The 22,671-nt window shown below is 36.8% G+C and overlaps 1 protein-coding gene and 1 pseudogene across 1 annotated transcript in view; one reads left to right on the plus strand and one right to left on the minus strand.

The window, feature by feature from the left end:
• Positions 1-22,671, minus strand: part of PTH2R (parathyroid hormone 2 receptor) — an 80,146-nt gene that overhangs the window by 20,138 nt on the left and 37,337 nt on the right. The window contains exons 5-8 of the mRNA XM_072741001.1: positions 20,432-20,529; positions 16,407-16,596; positions 14,775-14,928; positions 2,162-2,222 (exon numbers count right to left, since the gene is read on the minus strand). Coding sequence (XP_072597102.1) covers positions 2,162-2,222; positions 14,775-14,928; positions 16,407-16,596; positions 20,432-20,529 — 503 coding nt within the window. The remainder of the gene's footprint in view (positions 1-2,161; positions 2,223-14,774; positions 14,929-16,406; positions 16,597-20,431; positions 20,530-22,671) is intronic.
• LOC140596027 (ribose-phosphate pyrophosphokinase 2 pseudogene) lies at positions 10,711-14,217 on the plus strand (annotated as a pseudogene).

Below are 22,671 nucleotides of genomic sequence, written 5' to 3' on the forward strand. Positions count from 1 at the left end.
TTCTGTGTTATTACACATTGTAGAATACTGACAATAATGCATAAGTCAAAATGAATGAGTCAAAATTGCTACAGGATTTGAAGATGCAACCTGATGTCTCTGGGACTCATTTTATTCATCTTTCAAATCAGCGGATTGAACCAAAAAATGCCTTAGGATTTATTTTCTCTAAAATTCCAAATCTGTTACACGGTTCTACATCTCATGGTAAAATTATTTAGCATTATCTAGTACCTCTTTGCTTACTCAACCCACCCACTTCCAAGAAATCAATTAGCAGACACTATGTTTTCTTGGACATTTCCAGTATCATTGTATATACGCAGCAATGACGATAATGTTGATAACATTAACCCTCAACTGTTAACGTAACATTTGTATGGAAGGTGGAGTTTACAAAGCCATTTCATAGATGGGATTTCATCGATTTTCAAATCTACTCCCTGTAAACTCAATCTTACTCATAGCCAGGAATACTCTCATTTTACAAATGGGAAGGCTGAGACACCAAAACTGCCAATTAACGAATAGATGAGAATATACATTTCCTAGTAACTCACAACTTGCATGGAGTCAAACATTCTCTTTGCTCAACAGACACTCAACAAATGGAGGAAAGTGGCTAAATAGATCCCTAAGAACTGATCCGTAAGCATTGGAGAGTTCTCTATTATGAAACAGAGAATTTCACTCCTGCCCATTTGTAATTCAATTGGTTTTTTTAATCTGACAGTTACACATGCACATCAAGAGTAATAAGATAGTATATAAGAAGGGATAATTATAGAATCTACATACAAAATGCAGTAATTTGAGAGAGATTTTACATGCGGGAGTGGCGCATCTGAAACATCCTGAAATGGTAGAGTACTTGTAGTTATAGTTTCCCTTTCTGAACACCATGAAATGCAGATATAATTTTATCATGTGAATGAGAAACACATGTGCTAGTAACGTTGTACACTTCCATGCAGTACAAATGCACGAGCTTGAACTCGTATCTCAGCAAAAAAAAAAAATATGAACTATTGAAAATTCCATGATAGGTAATGGACTATTTCTGATTAAGGGAATAGGAAGCACTACAACAGGTAGAAGGACAAAGGGTAGATATAATGAAAATTGTCCTGTGTACAATGGGCATTGCCCACGGTGCACTCCTCATTATCAGGGGTATCTAAACAACTGAAGAGTGAGCAGCTGTCAGGGGTATCATAAAAGAATCCCTCTACAACATTCCTCCTCCACAGAAAACAAATACTACTGATCTTCATAGAAACCTCTAGTCTGCTCATAGTATTTATTGAGTGACTCTGGAGCCCCATCATCTAGACAAATTCCTTCTCTACCACTCATGGCTACGCAATGCCAGGTACAACTTTTCTGGCCTCAGTCTCATAGGGTTGATACGAAGTCCAATTAAATTACTATTTGCATAACCCTTAGAAAGTGTCTAGAATGTATCATTCAAAATTGCTAGCTTCATCTTTATTATTATTTTTCTCCTATCTTTCCCCCACGTAGTGGAAATGATCTTTACAAAATGCAAATTTATTGTCATTATCACTGAAAAAAAAACCCAAATATCCTAGTATGATCTATAAAGGTCTGGAAGATTCTGGCCCCCATTTCTTCTCCAGCCTCATTTTTAAGCTCTAACTTTAGCAGAATCAAGGCTCCACCAACTTGAGAGGATAAATATCATTAGCTAGGATTAATGAAAGGATAAATCTTGCTTTCTAATGGAATAACAATAAATAAAAACATTATTTTTGATCAGACATTATGTGGGAAAGGCTGATGTGGCTCCAACTGAGAGAAGAGATCTGAATATTGCCCATCCCAGGACTCAGGTGGTGTGGCCCTTCCACATGCTTGCATCATTCCGGTGTATTAACTTACCCATCTCTTTCCCCTTGCTTCTCACAATACATTTAAAATAATATTTTAAAGTAAAGAGGTTCAGCATCCTGATCAGGTCCATGAGTCTTTCTGTCCTCTGAGATGTATCAAAGGCTACAATCACATCAAGGTAATTTCCTACATGACATCCCTAAAGGGACATGTGATCAATAATAGCAGCAAGTGTAAATTCCAGGCAGGAAGACTGAGTCTTGAGAAAATCTGTGGCTCTCTCTTTACTTCTCCTTTTTTCACTCACCTTGCATCAGCCAGAGTTGCTCGTGCCACAGCCCAGGCCACAACAAATACTGCTGGGAACCCTGCAATCAAAAAGGGAATCAGAGACCATATTTAATATTAAGGGAATTTTTAATCTCATACTCAGCACACATAAGAATATACTATTAAAATTTGAAAGAGAGAAAGACATGGTAAATGCTGATATATCAACAAGAAATTCCATTTAGTCTTCATCTTGTCCATTTAAGTGAGCAAGGTACCTTGCCGTCATTTGTTCCTTAAAGTCTAAAGATTGAAGGTTGGCCCAATTTTCCCTTAAGGGATATAGGATCAAGCTTTATGGGGAAGGAATAGAAGTTGTTGGGTCCAGAAGCAGGCAGTGATTGGAGCACTGGACTTTGACTCCTGCCACCCTGACAGCTACATGCTCTCAAGGAGGAGTGAAGCAACATGACAGATGTCATGAGGAGCAGCGGGGAGGCTATTTTAAAAAATTCAAACTTAGCCATTCTAAAAGTGCAAACCATAAAGAAGCTATACTGAGAAGTTATAAAATTGGGAAGTTTGGATCAGTTTAGCCTCTTCTTTCTGTGGGCTTCATATCGGCTCAACTTAAGCATTTGCATGCATTTAGACCATAGCAAAGGGTGGCCACTACGTGAATCTGATGATTTGAGCATGAGATATGTATCTCTCATAAGTGTTAAACACCTCATGAGCTTGCAATGTCAAATCTATTACAGTGACTTTCCACAAGTCTGAAAAGGCTGAAAAGGCTGCCCATGGTAAAGGCTGACTGTCTAGTTCATGTTATAGTTGATTAGACTCTTGACATCACATACAAAAATTCACAAACCATAACTTTTATGGAACACGACAAAACAGGACCAAAGGATTTAATGGACAACTTCTTATTCTGTGGAATTTATGAAAGTGGTTTTAAAAAAGGAAAGAGAGAGTATAATGGAAACACTGCAGAAGTTAAGAAGCACCTATAAAGGGACAGGAAAAGTTTTAATCTAACTTAGATTATTGAACACAATATTAAACTCTTCACTTTTAAAAACACATTTGTCATTTTTCAAATACTCTTATTTTAGCAAAAAAAGTGGAAAAGAATAGGTTCAGATGAAGGAAAATGCCATTAAAAGTGAAAATAAGATGATTCACTGCAATAGAAAATGTTCTGGCCTCCTCAGTGATCACTTAGTTGAATTTAACCTCAGCCTGCTGGTGTGGCTATTTAATTTTATGATTCCACATTCAAATCTTATTTATTGTTTGTATAGAATATCTAAATTTCAAACATCATAAATAAATATGCTCAAATTCTATGTTCCAAGAAATTGTTTGTTTGTTTTTTTTTTTTTCGAAGTAAATCTCAATTCTGGTTATTTTTTAGGTTCACTTCACATATTTTATCTATCTTTCTATTATCTATATATCTACCCATCTGCCTATCCAACCATCCATCTATCCCATAACCATTTATTAAGTGTGTGTCAAGTTTCAGAAGATAAAACAATAAACAGATCAACAATATCCCTTTTTTTCTTAAGCATATTCTGGAAGGAGATACAAAATTAATAACATAACTTTGGTTATCAATCAGCACTATGAAGAAAAAACAAGAATGATGCTGTATAATGAAGTAGAGCTCCTTCTGACAGGGTGGTTCAAAAGGCCTGATGTAGCTTCCTTTACTGATTTCCTGCCTTGGCTATCTTTAAAAAGCATCTGTCTTTGATCAGAATTTTCACATTTTCTCATTTCCAGGTCTTTATCTTTTGCTTCCTTTACAATCTCCTGATCAAGCAATTTCCTGAATAACGTTCTATACACATTGATCAATGGTGCTTGAGTTGGAATTCTGTTTTAGATGATAGATAGAACAAATATTTTACATTAGACACCATGTCTTAATGAAATTACTTTTCTCATCATCTTGGAATACTCTCGCTCACAAAACTAGCACAGACACAACCATGGAAGAAAAAAAAATTGAAAGCATTCTGGGATTGAAGGATTTTTGATCACCAAACTTAGTATCATATTATTACATAATTGAGAACACATAAATACAGGGGGAAATTTTTGAAATTTAGATTTTATTTTAAATTTAAATGCTAATTTAAGTAAATTTAATGTAAATTTGAATGTTACTCAATATATGCATTTACCTTGAGAGCAGTTATATTCATAAAATATCAGTATAAATACGTATCTCTGAGAGGGAGGCAGTCTCTAGCCTAAAAAGAACTAGATGTGGGTTCTTGTGTGGCTCCATTAAAATGAAGTTTTGGACTAATAGTAGTCAAAAGGTTTTCGCAACTAAACCCGTTCTTCAAATAAAAACTTATGCAGCAACCAGCTGCATAAAACAGAGATGCTCTGAAGCCAAAGAGGGTTAATAGTATCTTCTCACCTTGGTCTATGTAGTTTCATCTTGCTTGGGATTTTCTAGAAGCTTCATAGAACCATACCACACCCTTACCCTCCTCTTGTGGTGCTACTGTACTATTGTAAAGTCACAGGTTGATCATAAAGTGTAAAGTTGGGAAGCCTGGGTGGGTCAGTGGTTAAATGCGTCTGCCTTCAGCTCAGGGAGTGATCCTGGAGTTCTGGGATCAAGTTCCACATCGGGCTCTCTGCATGGAGCTGGCTTCTCCCTCTGCCTATGTCTCTGCCTCTCTCTTTCTCATGAATGAATAAATAAAAATCTTTTTAAAAATAAATAAAGTGTAAAGTTAGTTCTAAAAAGTAGAGACCCATCATGACATAGGATGCCTAGCTTTGCTACCGACATATAGTAGTATCTTTCCAACCAGAAACGTTGATTCTCCTAGGAATCCACCCATGTTGACTGCTCAGAGATGTAGCTCTAGGCTATGCTTCCAGTTCCCTCACTACTCATCACAGAATGCTGGAATTCAAAACCCATCACCTATGTTTTATTCATTCTCCATATGATTTTGGCATAATTGTTCTCAACTCTCACGATATTCTAAGCCAGTACTGAATGAGTACATCTCTCTTTCCAGAAAATTGCAAAGGCTTTGAAGTCTTCCATTGTTATAAAGAAGAGTGTCTATTTATGAAAAGTTAGAAGAGCTACCTCCTCCTGAGATGTAATTGCTACAGGAAACAAAAGAAATATTTAAAAAATATATCTAATTTATAATCCAAAAAATTAGAAGAATTATTAGAAGAATAGAGTAAGGTATTGTGGGAAAAGATCAGTCTGAAACAGAAGAGTTACAATAAAAAAGAAAATATGTTTACTGAATTAAATATTGCCAGTGGGCAGAAAGTGTAAAAGATTGAATTGATGGAGATAAAATGAAATCTTGAAACCAGCTGAACTCACTAAGATAAATCTACGTAATTGTTACAACTATAAATCTAAACACGACTATAATTTGTTTTCTTTAGAAGAGGTAATAATCTATATAATTTTAAATGGTTAGGAGCATGGGTAGCCTTAGTGGCTCAGCAGTTTAGTGCCACCTTCAGCCCTGGGCCTGATCCTGGAGACCCGGGATTGAGTCCCACGTTGGGCTCCCTGCATGGGGCCTACTCCTCCCTCTGCCTGTGTCTCTGCCTCTCTCTCTCTCTGTCTCTCATGAATAAATTTTAAAAATCTTTTAAAAAAATAAAAAATAAGTGGTTAGGAGCAAAACCCCAAATTATATGTACAAAGTTTGGGGAAAATGATAAGCAGAGAGATTCAACTTTTGTATCTTTCATAAAGTAGGGTTAAAATTTTTATCTTTTTTAACTCTAATTGTTAAATGTAATTTTAACTTTAAGGCAACTTTCAGCATATGTAATAATGGCATTAAAAATCATAAGGGAAGGGAGAGATAGCTTTTCTAGATTTTTAAATTTTGCTTGAAGCCAATTGAAAATTATTAATTGTATGAAGGTATTGACTATCATAAATTTTTTGGAGAACAGATCTTATGAACTAAATATTTTGAAAATAATATATATATGATCAGAACAGCGAAACACAAAATAAAATAACCTATAGGGTCAGACTACATGCTTATTGTGTGCAGAGAACTTAACACATCTGTATTTCAATTATATTTACTGCCAACTGGATAATCAAAAAATATTTGCTGAATTGAGATCACCTGATACAGAGATAATAAATCTCCTGATTATCTTCAGAGAATACAGAATATGAAAATATTCTACAGGAAAGCTTGGCAGTGGAGATACGACTACATGGTATAATCAGGATACGTGATCTTATATGATAATATGTACATTCTGGCATCTTATCTGACAGCTGAGAATTAAGGATGATTGCTAATATAGAAGCAAATTACCACATTAAGTAAGGATAAAGAAATAAGACTGACACCTTTTAAACACAAAATCAAATACATAGAAAAAATAATATATACTTGAAAGAACAAAATGGAACCAAGAATAAAGTGCCTTATTTATGAGAAAATTGAAGCAAGAATAGGGAAAATTTAGAATGTGATTGGTTGAAAAACAAATAATATAGTCATCTTTGGAATTTGCCTTTACTCCTCTATACATCTTGTTTTGTGATGAAGATGTGTAAAAACAGTTATTTTAAACATTTGCCTTCAATTTACTAAAGGTCAGATACGGCAGCATCTGCTCCTCTTTAGATTGTAATTTCCTTCCCTTCCAATTTATTCTTAAGAATCAGCAAGGGCAGCCCGGGTGGCTAAGCAGGTTAGCGCCGCCATCAGCCCAGGGCATGATCCTGGAGTCCCAGGATTGAGTCCCATGTTGGGCTCCCTGCATGGAGCCTGCTTCTCCCTCTGCCTGTGTCTCTGCCTCTGTGTGTATGTGTGCGTGTGTGTGTCTCATGAATAAATAAAATCTTAAAAAAAAGAATCAGCAAATCAATGTAAGTAATATAGTCCCACATGTCACTATAATGTGAGTAGTAAAGTTCTGACTATTTATTTAGCTGAAGAGAGCTTAAAGTTATCATGGTTGGGTCCAATGAGTAACAAAGGAATCCAAGCACTCCTCTCTAGTGAAGCCAATAAATCACATCATTGGAAGGAAGTATGAAATTGAATTCACTACAAATTACTCGAGTAGAAGATCCTGCAAAGCAGCTATAATGGTTTTGATCATTATTTTTCTTATAGGAATTTAGAAAAATGAGTCAGAAAGCAAAATGATATTCTAAAATCAGACTGTCTATTAATCAAATAGACTTCGGTATTTACTTCATTAAATAGAGCTACATTTAAGTAATGGACAGATATTCTTTCTTCTTGAGACTTTATTTATTTGAGAGAGAGAGCATAGGCATGCAAACACATGAGTGGGGGGAAGGGGCAGAGGCAGAGAATCTCAAGCAGACTCTGGGCTGAGCTTGGAGCCTGATGCAGGGCTGAGGCAGGACTGTACTTGGGGCTTAATCTCACCATCCTGAGATCATGACCTGAGCTGAAACCAAGAGTTAAGTGCTTAACAGCCTGAGTTACCCAGGCACCCCAGTAGCAGGGAGATATTCTTTAAAGAATATTACTATAATTATATATGCCCTAAACTAGAGCATTTTTAAAGTGGAGAAGCAAAGAGAGAGAGTCAGAAGGTAGACTAAGTGGGGAACTGTAATTCTATAAAGATTGGTTATTAGTGTTTTAGGTTGTGGTTAATTGTATGTGATATATCACATGTAAAACGCTTTCCAAGCAACCTTCTGTGTAAAGCCTAGTTGCTCTTCTGTTTGTTCTTAAACCATTTGATGAAAAGAAGACTTCAAGTAATAATGCTTATCTACTGTAGTCATCATTCCAATGCCAAAGTTCTTGTGGGCAAATCAATGAACTTGTTATAGAAAGGTAAGAAATTCATACTCATATAGAAGCTAACTATGATGCAGGAAAACACGTGAGGATTCGAACCTGACAGCCAAGAAAGAATTCTTGAGATGTCTTTGGTGCAAAAAGGTGATTTTACTAAAGCATGTCTTTGGTGCAAAAACGTGATTTTATTAAAGCACCAAGACAGGACTCATGGGCAGAAAGAGCTGTACCGGGGTCATGAGGAGTAGCCTATTATATATTTCAAGTTGGGAAGGGGTAAGTCCCTAAGGAACTTTGGAAGCAAGGTTTCCAGGACCTTGAGGGGGGCTACATATTGTTGGGAAATGGTCATTTATTACTAATAAAACCTGAGTCATGAGACCCTTCAGATGTGTATCAGTGAGTCATTTGCTTGGGGGACATCACCAAAATATATTTGTGGCATAGAGATAAAGGAAGTTTCCAAAGGAATTTCTATATGTTAAAATAGATTTACAGGATCTTGGGGGTTTGGCTAAGACTACCTGTTGCTCTTAGCAAAGTATTAACATTGAGTCAGTTGAGTCCCTAGAGGAAATGTCACTCTGCCTGTTTCAAGGACTTGTCAGTGGGCTGCAGGCAGTAAGGAAATTTAACAATTTTTCTTCTGCCTTTGTTTCTTATATCAACTGGACTATATTTTATTGTTTTTCATAGAACTAAGGTTTGAAAACTAGTTTCTTGCATTTAAGTGAGACAAACTCCTGACTTGAAAGAGGAACAGACTGAGTGATCAGAGATGTGGAGAACAAAGGCAAAATAAATTGTAAATAAAATTAAACTTCTTTATAACTTGCAGCCCATTGACAAATACTTGAGGCAGACAGAGTATGACTTTCATCCAGAAACTACCAACTGTCTTAATGTTAATGCCTTGCTAGAGATAAAAACAACCCTAGCTTGACAACAGCTTGGCCTCCAGGATCCTGTTAAGTTTTCTTTAGCATCTGAAAATCCCTTTGGAAACTTTTTTGTCTTTACCTCCCCAACTCCAAAGTATATAATCAATTGCTTCTCTCGATCTCAGGACAGCTCTTTTTGCCTAAGGGTCCTGTCCCCATGCTTTCATAAAAGCACCTTTTTGCGCCAAAAAAAATGTGTCAAGAATTATTTATTCACCATTTGCTCATGAACCCCACTTCAAATCACATCAGTAGAGACCAACTAAGAGTTACTGGAGATGCTGGCTATCAACCCAATAAGTACACAGAGGAAAGATGAATTCATTATGTGTGACCAGTGGTGTAGAAACCCAAAATACAAAATGTATCTCAGACAAATGTCTACATTCATTGTTGAATTTTCTACCAACACCTTTACCGACTTCTAGTAATTATGTGGGTACACAGATATAATTTTGATTTGAAGGCAAACTACCACAAACTATTCAGGAAATTTCCAAAGTACCCTAAAAAATAAAATGTCTTTTTTTTTATTTTTAGTAGCTGCTAGTCAAAGGGACAGCTTTAAAATAGACAAGCTGCCTTCAGAAATAAAACTTGAGTCACAATAATCATTTCATAATAAATGAAATATTATAGGAAATAGACCCTCTGTCTTCTTAAAGGTTACTTAGTAACTAGCAGGAAATTCAATATTCCCTCCTTCACATTTTCTAATGTTAAAAAAAACTATATTGGGATGCTTGGGTGGCTCAGTGGTTGGGTGCCTGCCTTTGGCTCAGGTCGTGATCCTGGGATCCGGGATCGAATGCCCATCAGGCTCCCTGCGAGGAGCCTACTTCTCCCTCTGCCTATGTCTCTGCCTCTCTCTCTGTCTGTGTCTCTCATGAATAAATAAATAAATCTTAAAAGAAAAAACCACACAATATTAAAGCCAAACAAGCAGAGCCAAACAAGCAAAATAAGAAAAATTCTTATTTTGGAGGAGGGGAAAAAAAAACCTTCAAATTTAATCTTGAGCCACTCAGTTAATTTTTTCCTATGCTGAGCACCTATAATGTGGATATTAAAAAAACAATGGAGATCTGCAATTGTTAATCATGAGGCTTCTTAAATGTAACTACAGATGAATTTCAACTTCTTTTAAATTTGAACAAACAAGCAACATCCTTTTCCCCATGTCATGTTGACTTAATGCTTAGTGCAGTCTAGTGCTGACAAGGCATTTTTGGAATGTGAGCTGAATACCCTTTTTCCAAAAATTACTTATGCAAAAAGTAATTTGGATCATTCTGTTCCCAAAGACATGGAAATCTACATAATTATTTGGGAATTTGTATCATTAAATGCAGCCAAGATAGTCTTATAAATTCCTTTCTGGTATTCTCATCATACAACCTAAAAATAAAAATCAACAATTCATCACTATAGCTTAGAAATTTAAAAATCAAAATATGTAGGATGAAATTATTGCTAAGTCAGGACATTGACATAAGACAGTTACACTAAGCACACCAATTCTCAGTGTGTATGGTTAACAATGTGTTCTCTTATATTTCCACCAGAAAATTCTCTCAAGAATCTGACCTAAGAACACTAACCATAAGTTAAACATGAAAATTTGTTACCACTGGGAGGATTTTAAACTTGATCTTAATAACTTTCCCCAATGGTAGGAAAAGATTTCAGGAAAATGCTGCAAGTATGCTAATGACAGGTCATGTAGGAAAATGTTGGGTTCAAAACAGGAAAGAATTCTTGAGATGTCTTCGGTGCCAAAAGGGGGCTTTATTAAAACACGAGGACAGCTTTGGTCGACAGCCGCGCTTTCCCGCTCGCGTCGCAGCCTCCGGTGCCACCGCCGCCTCCGCCATGCCCAACATCGTGCTCTTCAGCGGTAGCTCGCACCAGGACCTGTCCCAGCGCGTGGCCGACCGGCTGGGCCTGGAACTAGGCAAGGTGGTCACTAAGAAGTTCAGCAACCAGGAGACCAGCATCGAGATCGGTGAAAGCGTGAGGGGCGAAGATGTCTACATCATCCAGAGTGGCTGCGGAGAAATCAATGACAACCTGATGGAGCTCCTCATCATGATCAACGCCTGCAAGATCGCATCATCATCCAGGGTGACTGCCGCAATCCCGTGTTTTCCATACGCCCGACAGGGTAAGAAGGACAAGAGCCGAGCTCCGATTTCTGCGAAACTTGTGGCCAATATGCTCTCGGTCGCTGGGGCCGATCACATCATCACCATGGACCTGCATGCTTCTCACATCCAGGGCTTCTTTGACATCCCGGTGGATAACCTGTACGCGGAGCCCGCCGTCCTGCAGTGGCTCCGAGAGAACATTGCTGAGTGGAGGAGGAACTGTATCATTGTCTCGCCCGACGCCGGGGGAGCCAAGAGGGTCACGTCGATTGCAGACAGGTTGAATGTGAAATTCGCCTTGATTCACAAAGAGAGGAAGAAAGCAAATGAAGTGGACCGGATGGTTCTGGTGGGCGACGTGAAGGACCGCGTGGCTATCCTCGTGGACGACATGGCTGACACCTGTGGCACCATCTGCCACGCCGCGGACAAGCTGCTCTCCGCCGGAGCCACCAAGGTTTATGCTATCCTTACACACGGGATCTTCTCTGGGCCAGCTATTTCCAGAATAAACAACGCCGCCTTTGAGGCTGTTGTCGTCACAAACACCATTCCGCAAGAGGACAAAATGAAACACTGTCCCAAGATTCAGGTCATTGATATCTCGATGATCTTGGCAGAGGCGATCCGAAGAACGCACAACGGTGAATCCGTGTCCTACCTGTTCAGCCACGTCCCGCTATAGGCCCAGACGTGAGGTGTGGAGCAGGCCTGCTCGGGCCGCTGCCTTGTGTGCGTTTGCCTGACTTTAGTTTTAGAACTCAGCAATCCTAGGATAATGCAAAAGCGTCCGATCTTTGTACCCTGCAAGATCCATTGTTTCCCCCCTCTCAAGCTCAAGACCATTTACTTCTGGTTTGGGAGGGGGAGGGGGAGGGTGGTGGTTATCTGATCTTTTTACCTGAACTGTCCTTAAGGTCATCTTGGCTCATTCTGACAGGTGACCTTTCTTTTGTTTTACCAGTACTCCGAGGCCACAACTTTCAAGTATGTAATTCCACTGCGGAAGGTCATAGTCTATTTCGAGGTCACCAAAGGTGACTTCAGATTAAAGCCTTCTGTGTAAATACTGATAATGCCTATGGACATTTGGGTCAAACCCTGTATACAGAATTAGCCTTTTCCTTCCGAGTGCACCTTAGAAAATTTATAATACCCTGAATTCGGTTGGGTTTTGTTTTTTGTTTTTTTTTTTTTTTTTTTGGTTTTTAGTAACCAGGTTTCAAATAAACCTTTGTTATCATGCTCAATTTGACCAAATTTTAGGTAGCTTCAGAGGGCTGCTGACACATTTACTTTCTGATAAACATTAGACATTATCACAAGCAATTCAGCATTTCTTTGGTTGTTGTTGCCACTGCTGAGAAACGCATTATAACTGCCACTTACCTGAAATGTCACGTTCTGAAATTCCAAAATTATGTTCAGCAATGGATCTGATTGAGAAAGTGTCAAGATAGACCCTACAGGCTCGCTGGTGCCACTCACGCTGTGCTCTGGCCATCCGAGGCGGACAGCTCTGCAAGCGGCAACTCCGTCCTACCATCTTGTTTTATGGCCTCTTTTTAGCTCTAGCTTTTACTTCGCCTTCTTTCCAATAATCTCACGTTGTGGGTTTCCACCAAAACCAAGACTCCCCTAAGTTCCCTCAGGCTTACTAGTGTCTGTTCGTTATTTGTTCCTGACATCATAAAAAGGCGAATTTTTGTGAGTACCACCAAATGCATATTTAAACATCACCTCCTTCGTTTTGATTTAATAGTCTTTTGCCTTTTGAAATCAGAAGTAGCAGGTCTCCTAGACAACTGATTGTTTTAACTAAAACTGTTACATGAAAAATGTGGGTAAGAAAGGCCTACAAAGAAAGTACAAATAAGTAAGCATTAATTGCTTCATTGAGATAAGATTCAAGTGGTGGCCCAAGAGTGATCATGGAGGCAAAGATTACTTTATCCACAGATGGCACTTGACAGCATCTTCCTCAGTGGGGTGCATCCCTAAGGCGAGCTTTGACTCCCCATGAGTCTTGGTAGCTGCGCACTGGTGCACAACCAACTAAATTCTTCAGCCCGGAAAGAAGAGAATTTGCCTGCGTAGACAAAGGCTGGGAATAATAACAATCCCTCCCTTCTGCTGAATCTTAAAACTTGAAGAGAGGAAATTGCCTGATCTAAGTTTTGCAGGTGGCAAGACCAAATCTTTAAGTCACTTGAACAGCAATTTTTAAGATTTCAAACTTCAGTCCAGCAGAGGTTGAAGTTTAGCAAGTATCGTGTTGGTCATTGCAGAGACCAGCATTTTGCTGTACCTTAAAATGGTTTTTGAGAAAAACAATGGCATTCTAGCCTGGTAGAGTCAGCTACGCGATACCGATTGGCTCTACCTAGGAAGAGTTGACTTGATAATGTAAAGAGCCTCCTTAGATGTATGTAATTTTTAGTTTTGATAAATGAGTGATATCTATTTCTTGGAATTTCTATGCAAAGACAGATGAAAATGTAGTTACAGACACACGCAGGTAGACGGCCTTGGCATATAAGCGTAGACCTGTTGACATGACTGACAAGAGGTGATTTAAACATGATCATTTCGTCTTCAGATTGAGTCTAAGATACAGAGCTAGTTTTAAAATAATCCTCAGATAAAAATCTGCATTGTCATCGAATTAACTGACTTTTTCTCTCTTTTGGCCTCACTTTTTGTTTTCAAGTAGTTCTGCTATATTCACTAATTCGACTAGACTTGGCCATACACGGGGACGATGTAGACCTCAACCATTTGATGGTTTCAGCTCCGGAAAGATGATGGGAGTGGCCTCAGGAGCAGCCTGATCGCAGAACTTGCGTATCCCTTGCCCCTGGTGTGCAAGCATTCAGGGAAACCACCCAGTGTATCGGTTCTGTCCAACTCTGCCGAATGGCGCTGGACTCACGGATATCTAGCCGAAAAGGGGAGCCAGAGAAGTACACGCATACCAAAGCTGCTCGTCCTCCAACTTAAATGATATTAATCAACCTGCAGATAATTCATACTAGAACTTGCCTTTGTTTAGATGTCCCTTAGATTCAGGAATGTATCATTTGCAGTGCTTGTATTGGTTTAGAACATACGATTTTAAGATCATCCACCACTGTAACTAAAACATTTCAATAAAATCATGCTACTTCTTTCAAAAAAAAAAAAAAAAAAAAAACACGAGGACAGGACCTATGGGTAGAAGGAGCTGCACTGGGGTTGTGATGGATGTCTGATTCTATACTTCCAAGTTGGGGGGTGGTTAGGGACAACACAAGCCTCCAAGGAATTTTAGAAAGAAGGTTTCCAGGACCCTGCGGGAGCTAGCTATTATTAAATAACAATCATTTATACTGTTTGGTAAAAACTCAGTCTTGAGATCCTTCAGATGTATAGCAGTGGGCCATATGCTTGGAGGATGATTGCTAACATAGATCTTGTGGGGTAGAGAGAAAGGAAGTTAACATGTAAGAGAAGATTTACAGGATCCTGGAGGTCAGCATAATGTTAAGATTGCCTTTTGCCCCTAGCAAAGCATTAACATGGAGGCAGCTGAGTTCCTAAAGGAAATGTCACTCTGCCTGTTCCAATGACTTGTCAATGAGCTGTAAGTAGTACAGAAATTTAATTTTTTCTTTTGCCTTTGTTTGCCACATCAGTAGCTTAACAGAAATCCATAATCCAGTTTAAAAAGAAAGGAGACATAAATACCTTACCCCAGCCTATCAAGGTGAAGCCCCATAGGTATTTGGTGTCCGAAAAGAACGCCACAAAGATTAGACTATGCAAGTAGAGACCTTCCACCAAGATCCAATAGTAATTGGTAGCCAAGAAGTAAATGAACATCACAACAGCAATCTTGCACCCAATCTGTTACAAATAAATCAGAATTGCCTCATATTAGAACTCTTAATTGTACTACATGCAACATCAGACCATGAACAAGTCATTCTGTATTTCGTTTTTTAGAATCTTTCCTCTATGTAGGAAAACCCAGACTACTGAAAGAGATCAGAACAAAGTTAGTTTAAGACAGCATCTCTAAGACTATGAGCTCAATTCTATTTTTAAAATAAGGTTTTTTTTTTCCTTTAGGGCAGCTTGGGTGGCTCAGTGGTTTAGTGACTGCCTTTGGCCCAGGGCGTGATCCTGGAGTCCCGGGATCGAGTCCCACATTGGGCTCCCGGCATGGAGCCTTCTTCTCCCTCTGCCTGTGTCTCTGTCTCTCTCTCTCTGTGTGTGTCTCTCATGAATAAATAAAATCTTTTAAAAAATTAAAAAATAAACTTGAAAAAAAAGATTTTTTTCCTTTAGAAGTAACCAAAAAATCACTTTTCCTTAATTTTCCCTGTTTATAAAATTAATACTGGATCATCAGAAAAAATTAAGAAAGTACAGAAAAGCATAAAGAAGAGGTATTAGCCACTATTCTACCACAAATTTATTTCATTCTCATCTTTTTTATGCTTCAAAAGTCAATGGCTAAAACAATAAACAATATATCTTATGAATCTTTGGATTGGCTAGGTGATTCTGCTGATCTGGGCCAGGCTCAGCTAATACTGGCTAAGCTCACTCACAGACCTCTACCCTTCACTGGCACACTATCACTGCCACTTCATTCTATTGGATAAACAAGTCACAAAAGCCAGCCCAGAATCAGAACCAACAGGGAATACAAAGTTACAGGGCAAAAGCCAAAGCCACAGAAAGGACATAATTTATACCATCAAGACATATAATCTATTATACTTAATTTCCAGATATATTGCACCAGTGATCTAATTAACTGAATTATTAAGTGATTGTATTTACTAAATAACACCAGGACATTTCAGAGCTGAATCAAATACCCTGGAATTTTATATTGGAACAAGTCTTTGAATCTACAATAAAGAAACTAAATATCATGAGCTTTTAAATAACACACTTCAAATAAATAAATAAATAAATAAATAAACAAACAAACAAACCTATCAATCAATCACACTTCTAGTTTTGCAAGTGGGCGTTTTATTTTTGAACACCATAAGCCATGACAGCTACTATGAACCATACATCAAATGCACTCCAGTCATGTGATTTTTTTTTTTTTGAAGCTTCCATTTCCAGAATGTTCTTGCAGAAAGAGCCCAAGACTTTTAATTATCTAACATGATGACTAATTAGGCATAAAGCTTAAGGACAAAATTGAGGTAGTAAACATCATTATATAAATTGGTCACCTATTTCAGTTCATTCAGAGATTACATAAGCCAAAACAAGTTAATATTTAATGGATTGTAAAATTTTACTTGTCTGTAATGTAATATGAATCAGTAATGAAAGAAAATGGTGAAAACACTTACATACTGTGATTTGTCCACAGAAGGCATTTCTATGGAATTTTGCAGGTCATCCTGCATCAACAGAGACTGTAGCTCCTTTACTCCTATGTGAGCATGGACCACTTTGTCCTTGACAAAGATGCTTGCAGCTCTCAGCATGAAAGACACAAATAAGTGCATGTGGATATAGTTCCTAGTGCAATGCAATCGTCTATGGAGAGAAAACATTTAATATTTAGATTTGAATGAAATTTGAAAGGGGGAAAGAAAATAGATAAATGAGTCCTTACACCTCCAAAAAAGAAGAAAATCTAGTAAACCTGAACAAAGACAGATACCCATTCCTATCTATTTCCAATAGAAACAGCTGGGATCAAAAACTAAAACATTCTGAGAATAATTTCAAACTTATCTACATCTACTACCATGTTTATACCAATTTTGCAGAGTGAACTACTATATTATACTATAGCATTATATGAAACTGTGTATTAAAGTAATAAATGAATAATGGAGAACCACATTTTGTAAAGGGATAAATATTGTTAAAAGTGGAGCTTTCACATTTTCAGCACATTCTCTATCAGAAAAAGTAAAATATTTTGATAGCATTATACAGCTTTATGTCCTAGTAATGTTAAAGAGTAAACAAGCTGACTTTAACATAAAAAGCTTAGTTTATAAAAGAAAATTAGACACAAGTCATAAACACACTTAGGAGTAGACCCAGTACTACTAATTTCGGTACAAAAAGCTAATTCCAAAAGAAACCTTTTCTTAAGTTTGGTGGGAAAAAAAACAATAAGAAAAGGTTGTATAATCTGGCCCCACTCTACCATCACTTGACCGTGAGAAAGTACAACTTCCCTGTACGATGATCATACTAATACTACTTCTCTTCCAGAAAGGACAAACTCCACAAGTGTAAGGGAGTAAGAAAAATTTTAATCCAATAATATATTTTTAAATCTCATAATATAGGAGAGCTAGGCCAAATGAGAATGAACTAAATTTAGACATTTTGGCATTGTTATTTTGTTAGTATGTTAGGGACATGTATGCATGTCTGTTGTGCCCAGACGGTCCTCCTCATTGATTGATTTCTTTTAGGGAATGTCTTCACAGGTGAGAATTTGACCACATAGGTTATCAGGTATCGGTGGAAATTTCTGACTGTGAATAGTGCCATCACAGTATATAAATAGGTACTGATTTTTAGAAGACTCAACACTATTTACTATCCTACAAAAAAAAAAAGTATTTTGTTTTGTGAAAAAAAAAAGGTTTCTGAAATTTGTATAATATTCTGCTATGTAGTATAGTAATTATATAAAAAGCATTCTATAGAAAGAACTTTTAAATAGAGTAATAAATTTCTATGTGAATTGAAGAATTACTACTTAATGATTTATATCCTCCTGAAATTTTATGTAGCCTTTTTTTCATAAATATTCATCTATTATTCTGAAGAACCAGAGCAACACTTGATATCATGGAATGAACTCTGGATAGGAGTTGGAAGATGAAGGTTCTGTTTCCAGCCAAACCACCTATGACCTTGTGATCCTGGACACTGAAATTCAGTTTCTTGGTCTGTAAAACGGGATAATACTGCCAAGCTAGTTTTACAGGGCTGTTTTGGGGAACTCCTCCATAAGTCCATTGTGTTCCCCTTCTCAAAAATTTCATTAGCTCCCTATTCTCTACCCTTACAGGACAAAATCCAAAGCCTTTGACAAGGGCCTGCAAAAGCCAGGGCCACAGAATCTAGTTTCTTCTTGGCCATTGCTCTGTGGCCACTCCACCCTTTGCATCAAATGGTGCATTACATGGGACTCTTCTCTGTTCCCAGAGTCTACTCTGCTCCTTCCTGCCTCTAAGTTTTGCACATTCTGTTCCTATCATCTGTAATATACTGAATTCCTTCTCATCATTGCAATATCAGTTCACATGTTAGTGTTCTGGGAAGTTTCTCTCATCCAGTTGGTTTTAGCCTAGCTCTTTGGTGTTCTCAAAACCTTTTATAAAAACTATATTATGGTATTAACAATATTTTATTTGATAATCATTTAATGAGTCAGTCTCTCATATATACTGCTTTTCTAGTATGTAACATATCTTAACTTGTCCTCTCCATCAATACTAAAAAGAGTCTATCATATGGTACAGAAAAATGCTTGTTGTGTAGATGGACTAGTGAATAAAAAAAAAAAGTTTTAGGAAGATAAACTATATCACCATAATATGAGTAATTATTTTAGAAGAAGTAGTTGGAATATTAAACTAATTTACTTATTAATTCAACAAGTATTTATTAAGCACCATTACATATCAATTATATTACAGCTACTAAAAATGCTACAATGAGCAAAAAATACATACATACATACATACATACATAATCTCATACTCTCATGTAGCTGTACATTCTAGAGGGAGAGATGAAAAATAAAAAGAAGGGGCACCTGGGTGGCTCAGTCTGATAAGCATCTGCCTTCGGCTCAGGCCATGATCCCAGGGTCCTGGGATGGAGCCCTGTGTTGGGCTCCCTGCTCAGCAGGAAGTCTGCTTCTCCCTCGCCCTATACCCTTCACTCATGCTCTTTTTCATTCACTCTCTATCATAAATAAATAAGTAAGTAAGTAAGTAAGTAAGTAAATAAATAAATAAATAAATAAATAAATAAATAAATGTAAAACATCAGATAGTGCATTAGACAGTGATAAATCAAAAGAGAAGACAAACCAGGAAACAGGTATAAGAAATTTCAGGGAAGAGAGGATGATAAGATGATAAGAAACAAAATATAAAACATTTTGTTTTTTAAATATGTCATCTACCCTTATTCCTATTCCCACATATAATTTAGCACTGAATTCTTAAAATTTTATTGTCTTAATTAATATACCTCAATACTTTCCATTTCTATCCAATCCTCAAAGCCACTGCCCTTAACCAGGCCACCATCTTCTTGTCCTGAATTACTGTAATAGCCCTCATAGGGCTATTACAAAGGGATTTCCTATCATGTTTCCCACCACTCCACCTTACAAGTGACCTTTCATGTCACTCCTCTGCTTAAAATCCTTCAACGGCTGTTCATCACTCTCAGGGTAGAGTTCAAATTTCTTCATATAACCTACAGGTCTCAAAACATTCTCAACCCTGCTCACTTTTCCAGTCTCATTGCCCAACACTTAACTTGCACCAAAATTCTGAATTCTCAAATATTCCATGCCTTTCTTGAGCTAAACTTGGGTTTGGAATTCTGTCTCCCAGTATTCTCTTTTGGTTAAATCTTTTTTATACTCATGAATCTTTTGAGATTTGGCTTCATTTGAGAGGTCTCCCCACATCTCCTTACTCTGCCTTCCCAACTACCATATACCACCTGACTCGTAGCACTTCTCACACTGGACGCTAATCATTTTCTCAGCTACTTGTATCACAAGCATCATGAGTACACACTTCCCATATTTGTTGTACACTGTTTTATCTACATATTGGTGCTGAAAATTTTGTACTGATTTAGATTAAGTTGAATTGAATTGGACAAAAATTTCAGTAAATAAAAAATAAACCATAACAGAAGCATAACAGAAGATGACTTCTTTCCATATAATAATTTGGGAGGTTATTTATTCATGATTTAAAATGGATTTCTGTTCAATTACACCAAAATCATTTGGGAAAAAATGAAGTCTTTGCATCATGAGTGAAAATTTTTGTAACTCATTCTGCTCTAAATCTGTATCACTTTGCAAACAAATACACTATAGTGCAGATCTATGTGTTTAATTTAGGTTTTATACTGCTTTAATTTTTTAAAGATTTTTCTGGTTTTAAAACAACAAAAAAAAAACAAAAACCCTGAATTTCCTCATGAAAAATAAATTTTCAATGCCAAATAATATTATAGCACTAGGCTGAATTCAAAAACTTGTGCTGGGAAAAGTATTTGGGCCAGAAATTGTGACAACTTTGTCTTCTATGCATAGGAAACAGAATCTGTCCCTTCATGGAGATAGGGGCTGGGAATCACTCACCTGAAGTAACCAATGATGATAATAGCCACAGCCAAGGAACCGAAAGAGACAGAATACCCAATTGTGTACATGACATAGAGGCGTTCAAAGAATTCTTGCTGAAGGCGAAGAGATTTAATTAGAAAAATAGCTTTTAACAAGTACATGTCAATAAACTAACAAATCACACTCCTGTTTAGAGACAGGCAGTGTATTATCACATTTATATAACGTGGGTTATTCATCTGGCCTTTCTTTTATTTCTTAAATTCAAGTCAGAGTTAAAGACGTAATAATAATATTTGGAATTTCTTGCTTAAGTGAGGCCAAATTAAATATTGCAATATTTCCTTCAAGAATTTTTGCACTGTCGTTTTGACTAACTGGAATTGTATACCAGACGTGATATTTGAAGTAAACAAAACACATTTTGCAGGGCTATCGTAAGAGGAAACTGGTAAAAACAATGTCATTTTTGGAATACTATTTCTCATTTTCCTTAAGCTTTTTTTTGTTGAGCTGTAATTTACATGAAATAAAATGTATAGATCTTAAATGAGCAGTTTGATGAGTTTTGACAAGCCAGGTTTGCTGTGCACCTTGCCAGTCAAAAACCCACTCACCACTCGCTCCCAGGTAACTACCACTTCAATTTCTGTCATCACAAATTGGCATTATCTGTTCATGTACTTCGTGTACTTTTTGACTGTTCTTAGACTTCTTAGAATTAGATAGTATATACTTAGGATATACTTTTTTTGTCAACATACTACTTTTGATATTCACCAATATTGTTGCATGAATCAATAGTACATTCCTTTGTAATTTAAAAAAAATTATAAAGTTACAAGAACTGGTAAAGATAGTCAAAAAGGTCCCATGTATCCTTCACCCAGTATTCTTTAATGGTTACATCTTAACATAATTATGTTAAAATATCAAAGGCAAAAAAAAATATCAAAGGCAGAAATCTGACATGGTGCAATTTGTGAGTTTATAGTTCAGTTCTGTGTCATTTTATCACATATGTACATTTTTGCAACCAATACTGCAATCAACATAGCCATTCTACCCTGTCCAAGATCTACCTTGCGTTGTCCTTTAAAGTCACCCATATCCCCCTCTTCCCTGGCATCCCCAACACCTATGACCACTAATCTGTTTTCTATCTCTGTAATTTTGTCGTTTCATAAATGTTATAGAAATGGAATCATACAGTATGTGGCCTTTTGAGATTGGCTTTTTTTCACTCACAATAATGACCTCAAGATCCATGGAAGCTGTTGTATATATCAAGCTTGTTCTTTTTTATGGCTAAATACCATTGCATGGTATGCATGCAACCTACGATTATCAGTATCTGTGAAATGTTTCAAACTTTGTAGACAGCATACATTTGGGTCTTGCTCTTTAATGGATTCTTTCAATCTGTTAATTGGCATAATTAGACCATTTTTTAAATACAATATTGATATGTTAAGGCAAAGCCCATCATTTTATTTTTTATTTTCTGTTGTTCTATTTTTCACTTCTCTGTTTTATTTTTCCTGCCACCCTGTGGTTTACTTGAACATTTTGCAGAATTCCATTTTGATGTCCCTTTTTGTATACTGCTTGTGGTGGTTGTTCTAGGTATTAATGCGGAGCCTTTGATTACTGAATACTTACCTTTCTTCTTTTTTCATTAAGCATATAATAAGCTATAAATCCCCTTTTAAACTCTGCTTTTCCTGTTTTCCACAATTTTTATATATCCATCTTTCATAATTATTCAAACTTTTGCCATGGGTCACATATTTTCCAACTATTTGTGAATTGTCCATATATTCCATTTGAATTGATTTCCAGTTAATTCTTTTGTGGTCAGAAAATACACTCTATATGATTTTAGTCTTGAGAATTATTGAAATTTGTTTATAGGTCTAGTATATGTTAAATCTTGAAGAACTTTTAGTCTGTAACTTAAAAGAATGTGAACTTTGTAGTGTTTGGTGACTGTATAAATGTCATTTTCATCAAATTGTATGAAAGAAATCCTATGAAAGTTTTTGTCTAATTGTTTCAGCAATTACTGAGAGAATGGTACTTTTACAAACTCCGACTTGGTGGGATTTGATCATGTCTCCCTTTTGCTTTGACAATTTTTGCTTTATGCAATATGAAGCTCCTAAATGCATGGATATTTATTATCACTATTTCCTCCTGGTAAATAGATTCTTTCATCATTCTGATATGTCCTTCCACCTTAGTAGTACTCTGTC

This window comes from Vulpes vulpes, chromosome 16 (assembly GCF_048418805.1).
Source record: "Vulpes vulpes isolate BD-2025 chromosome 16, VulVul3, whole genome shotgun sequence".
NCBI lineage: Eukaryota > Metazoa > Chordata > Mammalia > Carnivora > Canidae > Vulpes > Vulpes vulpes.